Source organism: Mandrillus leucophaeus, unplaced genomic scaffold (genome assembly GCF_000951045.1).
Source record: "Mandrillus leucophaeus isolate KB7577 unplaced genomic scaffold, Mleu.le_1.0 Scaffold390, whole genome shotgun sequence".
Classification (NCBI taxonomy): domain Eukaryota; kingdom Metazoa; phylum Chordata; class Mammalia; order Primates; family Cercopithecidae; genus Mandrillus; species Mandrillus leucophaeus.
In genome coordinates, this window is record NW_012104143.1 from 1,431,531 (window position 1) to 1,437,585 (window position 6,055).

A 6,055-nucleotide genomic window follows, 5' to 3' on the forward strand; every position below is an offset into this window, starting at 1 on the left:
CTCATCTCTAAATGAGAGGTAATTCCTGTCCACCTTCCATGCAGGATGGCGTTTAAAAAGCATGAAATGGCAACTGGATAGCATGTGGAAAAAGACAATTTGGAGCCATACTTCACACCTATACCAGGAAAAACTCCAAATGGATAGAGAAGTTTAAATGTAAAAAGAGAAATCATAAAAGTCCCCCTGAAAAAAAACACGATAAATTCCTATAAAAGCTGGGAAGGAAGAAAACCTTCCTATGACTTTAAAATCCAGAAGCAATAAGAAAAATATCAACACATCTAACATAGAAATAAAGTAAATCTTTGCATAAGCCAAGTGAAAAGATAAACAACAAATTGGGAAAAATACGTACAACAGACATTACAAAGGGTTAATATTCCTAATATACAAAGAGCTGAAAACAGTTGAAAAAGACCAAAAATTCTATAGAAAATAGGTTAAACAGTTCACAGAAAATACAAATGGCTCTTAACCACATGAAGAGAGAGAAATGCAAATTAAAAGTACACTTAGATAGTATCACTTCTCATCTATTAGACTGCAAACATTGAAAAATTTGACAACATACTCTGTTGGGGAGAAAAGGGTATTCATTCACTGCTGGAGGGAATACAAAACAGTAAAACCCCATGGAAGGGAAGTGGCCGTTATCAATCAGAATTCCGGATGCATTTACCCTTTGCCTCAGCAATTTCACTTCTGGGAGTGTGTTCCAAAGAGAGACTGACGAACATTCAAAAACATGCATGCACGAGGCAATTCGTTAAAGGGTTATGTGTAATATTATGTGTAATAGCAGAAAACCAGTAACAACACAAAAGCCCCTCAACCAGGGGCGAACTGAAAACCCTACACGTAGTGCCAGGATCTGAATGTGTCTGTGCCTACCGAGTTCACAGGCTGAACCCTAATCCACAATGTGATAGTATCAAGACGACATCCCTTTTAGGAGGTGACTCAGTCAGGGATTAATGCCCCTATCAAAGAGGCCTGAGGGGACTGGTTTGCCCCTTTCTGCCTTGTGGGGACACAGCTAGGGGGCACCATCTATGAAGCAGACAGCAAGTCCTCGCCAGACCCCAAATCTGCCAACGCCTTATCCTGGAGTTCCCAGCCTCTAGGACTGTAAGAAATAAATGCTGGTTGTTTATAAGTTACCCAGTCTAAGTTACAAAACAGCAGCCCGAATGGCCTAAGACATATGGTACATCCACACGGAGGAACGCTGTGCAGTTATCAAAAGAGGGATAAGGAGGATCGGAAGACATGGTTCCATTTACAGCTATATTTTTTCAAAACAAGAAAATTCTTATTCTTCCCACTGAAAAGGCCTAGAAGCAATGACCAATACAGTAGCTATGAGGCCAGATTTTTGTTTTTTAATGCAGACTTTTGTGCTACACTTTCACCCCCTGTCAAATTCAGAATCAGCAGTCCTGAGGCTGAGCCCTGGACTCTGTGTTTGTCATGCCTGATGTGTCAGTTTAATCATCAGGTGACAATATTGCACCTGAGCTTTAGGAACCGCTAAATACTTTTATCAAGAAGATGAAAGATACCTGTACGTTTTGTTTGTTCCACTGTTCCAGTCTATCGGATACACGACAGACTGTATGCAACAGATACACATATTGCATATAGTAACGGCCACATATTGTACCGAATTAAGCGATAAATTAAGTTTCTTTTAACCCACAGGTATTCTGTCCATCTGTTGTTGGGTTTTTTTTTTTTTCCTTGCAATTTATTTGTCAAACAAATCAGGCGCCAGGTGTTTATCCTGCATCCCTGTGGAGTCATTTGTGGCTCCTGGGTCCTCTCTATTTCCTGTAAAGTAGCAGTTGGTTCTAGAGGTTTGAGTGGCCATGTACCATGTGTCCCCTCATGGAGGAGCACACGTCACACCAGCAACGGGGTAGTGGTGTCCCTCCTCCCCCAAAATCATTCCTGAGCCACCGATCTAAACAATTACACTGCTCTTGTTACCAGTTTCCTCCTCAAAGGAAATCGCAGGCATCAGGGCTCAGAAAAGCTAAAAACAATCTGGGGAAGCCCAGAATCCAGAAGGCAGAACGAGAAAGTGACCCAATGCCAGGAGCCCTTTAAACATCTGCCCTGCAACCTGCAATCTGGAGCACAGGTTGTACGGCACACCTTCTCTCGCCACCCCATGGATTGTTTGGATTTGTTTTGTTTTTCTTCTTCCGGAGAAAGGGTCTCACTCTGTTACCCAAGCTGGAGTGCAGGGACATGATCATGGCTCATCGAGGCCTCGACCTCCCAGGCTCAGGTGATTCTCCCACCTCAGCCTCCCGAGTAGCCGCGACTATATATATATAATCCACCACGCCCGGTTAATTCTTGTATTTTTTGTAGAGATGGGGTTTGACCATATTGCCCAGGCTGGTCTGAAACTCCTGGCTCAAGAGATCCAACAGCCTTGGCCTCCCAAAGTGCTGGGATTACAGGCAGAGCCACCAAACACAATCCATTATTTTTTTTTAAACTCCGTCTTTTACTTACCGTGGGATTAAAAATCAAGGTGATGTGTTTATGGTAGCCCACTGCGGTGAAAGAAACTTGAGGCAAGATGTAGTCATACTGGGATCTGGGGAGTGTGGAGTCCAGAAGCACAACATAGTTCTATACACACATGGGAAGAAGTTATTTTTATAAGGACAGCTCTGGCAAAGCAAATGAAAACTAAAACCTAACATATGGCTGTGATGTAAAGAACTTTATGTTTTTAAAGAAATCCCCAAGTCTACACATCCAAACCAAGGTTGCTACCTTCAAAGTAGCAACCTCAGTGGGCTATTCTAGCAGTGGCGGGCGTGTCCCCCCAGTGTCTCTGAGACTGTGGCTTCTGATAAGGCTGTCAGAGCCTGCAGCTCTTGTTATGAGTACTCAACCTTGACAATTACGGTCCTCTGAGGATCTGACTTTATGAAACACAAAAAATTATTATGAGCCAATTCTGATTAGGGAGGTATGTGATACAACTGAGGATCCACAACGAGGCTGATTTCTAAGGGACGATGTTTGAGAGGCACATAAGCTGGCAAATCCTAAAAATACAGCATCCCTGGAACAGCACCAGGGGCAGCCACAGCTCTGTGTGCTAAGCACCGACCAGGTGCCAGGCACCACACACACTGCATGAGGCCCGTGGCTGTTCTGCTTTCAACCACTGGCAAGGTCGGGATCATCACCCCCGTCTTATAGATGAGGAAAGTCAAGCATGAAGAGACTAGGAGTAACTTGCCCAGGGTCACTCAGCTAAGAAGGCTGCCACACATCTATGAAGGCTCTGAACTCAGGGGAAGTGTGATCCCAAAGCCCAAGATGTTTCCACATTGCTGTAGAAAGTGACTATTTCAACACCCCTGGAGAAAGAGGAGGGGAAAATTCCATGACAGCCTGTTTCATTATTTTGCAGTCATTTTCCACAGAGAAGGGCCAGAGTACATCGTTCTCACAGCAGGTGGTAAGGAGCCAGGAGAGGGAACGTTACCCCCTAGGCTCACACTTGACATCCTCAGGCTAAGACCACCAGAAAAGAACCAAATTCTTTGCAAAGTTTGTACTCCCCACACCAACTACAAGTTAGCTCTATCCAAACAGAATTGATAATAAGTACTTTATAATCAGTAAATGATGTACAAAATAATGGCTGAAAACCTTCCAGTTCCAAGGAGGGAGACATCCAGATTCATGTAACCCAAAGGACACCAAAAAGGTCAAGCTGCAAGTGTTCTACACAACACACATTATAATCAGATTATCAAAGACGGAGAAAAATTTCAAAGCAGGAAGAGAAAAGCAACTCATCTCATTCAGCGGATCCCCCATCATGAGGAAACTGTGTGTCCTTAAACTAAACAGCAGAATTTTAAAATACAGAAATTTTTAAAAATTACAAGGCATTTTTAAAAGTGGACTTCTTAGCAGAAACCTTCCTAGAAGGAAAGCATGGGGTGATATGTTCAAAGCGCAAGAGTTGATCATGCCCAACAGTAGGCCTTGATTAAATAAATCATGGCATTTCCTAGTTTACGGACTACTGTCCATAAAAATCACAGTATGAAAGATTTAACTGGGCACAGTGGCTCTCGCCTGTAATCTCAGCACTTTGGGAGGCTGAGGCGGGTGGATCACTAGGTCAGGAGATCCAGACCATCCTGGCTAACACGGTGAAACCCTGTCTCGACCAAAAATACAAAAAAAAAAAAAAAAATTAGCTGGGCGTGGTGACATGTGCCTGTAGTCCCAGGTACTCCAGAGGCTGAGGCAGGAGAATGGCGTGAACCCGGGAGGTGGAGCTTGCAGTGAGCCAAGATCGCACCACTGCACTCCAGCCTGGGCAACAAGGTGAGACTCTGTAAAAAAAAAAAAAAAAAAAAAAAAGATTTAATGATGAAGAACAGATTTGTGATAAATTCTTCATTGAAAGGCACAGATTACAAAACAATGTATAAAACAGTGTAAGTTTTGAATTATTAAAATGAATGTCTATTTATATTTATACATGCAGGCACACACGTGCCTGAAAAAACACCCAAAGGATACCAATCACCGCGTTAGCAGTGGCTATTTCTGGATGATGGGCTTATGTCTTTTTTTTTTCTTTTTTCCAAAATCTCCTGTCATGAATATGTATTCTTTTTGTAAATAGAAAAACAATGAAGAAAAAATAATCCCTACAGAACTCAACCTCTTTTGATTCAGAGAGTGCATTTCTGCAGAGTGGTGTTTAGGGAGAAAAGGAGAGCACTGTGCTTCCTTAAACTAAATAGCAGAATTATTAAAACAAAGGCAGAAGGTAGAATCCAGCCACAGGCATTACCTCGCCGTCTCTGAGCAGCGGGGGGAAATGGAAGAACAGGGACTGGCCAAGGGAAACTGTCTGGATCGGATTGTCAAGGTTTTCGCTTTTATAAAGCTTGACCTGGAGAGAGAAACAAAGCCGGAGATGCTTTGAAACTGAAACACAATCAATATTTCCTATCAGACATCCTCAGGACAGCCGCTCTCTGGGTGGGTGTCTTTGGAAACATGGATATTTGAAAAAGAAAGCTCCCTCCATAGACATCACACATGCCTCTGTCATCTGAGATTTCATCCAGTTATGCACCATGCACAGAAATTAAGATTCAAATCAGATTCTCACTACCTATGTTCTTGCTCAAAATAGTCATATGAGTTAATATAATAGTAATATTAGAAAGAATAGCTTCTAACACGTGTTGAACATCTGTAACATGTCGGGCAGGCGCCAGATATTTTATCTACATTATCGCCAATCCTGACTACAAAACAGGCATTGTTATTATCCCTATGGAGACCCAGAGAGCCAAAGCCACCTAAGGTCACACAACTTACACATGGTGGTGCCGGGGACTCAACCCCCTGAGGACTCCTGGGGGTTCCCGCCTCGCACTGCCTCATCATATGATGTCACCTTAACTCCAGTATCTGTTAAACTCAAAACGCATCCCATCATGAACTTGGCTCTCCACGCTGCTTCAGGAGGCACTGGAGTACTTGGTTTCTGGCTTTATTTCTGGGGTTGTTGCCTGTTCTCACTCCCATCCAGGATGGGGCGTGAGCAAGACTAAGGTGCAGTCCTGGCTGATGGCAAAGGCTGTGAGGATGCCACACTGCACCTGCCACAAGAGAATGCCAGGACCACCTCCCTGGGCCCACGCTGGCACCCTTCTACATAACACACAAGGGGAATTTTCCTAAAATGAAAGTCACAGACTGAAGGCTTATGGGTCACATCGAAGACCCCTTATGTGTTATTTTGCCTTGTATAACATCTTAAGTAAATCTGAATTCACCGACTATGTTTAAAAATCAGGTGATTTCAAATAATTCTAATTTCTAGCTTCTCTGGAAAACTGGGAAGTGACACCAGCCTTGAGCCTCAATTCCAGCACTGCAACAATCAGGAACCAGAGAGCGGCGCCCTCCCCTCCCCTCTGCCTCCTCCCCTCCCCTCTGCCTCCTCCCCTCCCCTCTGTCTCCTCCCCTCCTCTCTGTCTCC

General features: G+C 43.7%; 1 protein-coding gene across 1 annotated transcript in view; it reads right to left on the reverse strand.

Moving 5' to 3' along the window:
- Positions 1-6,055, reverse strand: part of LOC105547537 (nodal modulator 2) — a 77,515-nt gene that overhangs the window by 6,174 nt on the left and 65,286 nt on the right. Inside the window, exons 27-28 of the mRNA XM_011991190.1 lie at positions 4,853-4,954; positions 2,530-2,649 (exon numbers count right to left, since the gene is read on the reverse strand). Of these exons, the coding sequence (XP_011846580.1) occupies positions 2,530-2,649; positions 4,853-4,954 (222 nt within the window). The remainder of the gene's footprint in view (positions 1-2,529; positions 2,650-4,852; positions 4,955-6,055) is intronic.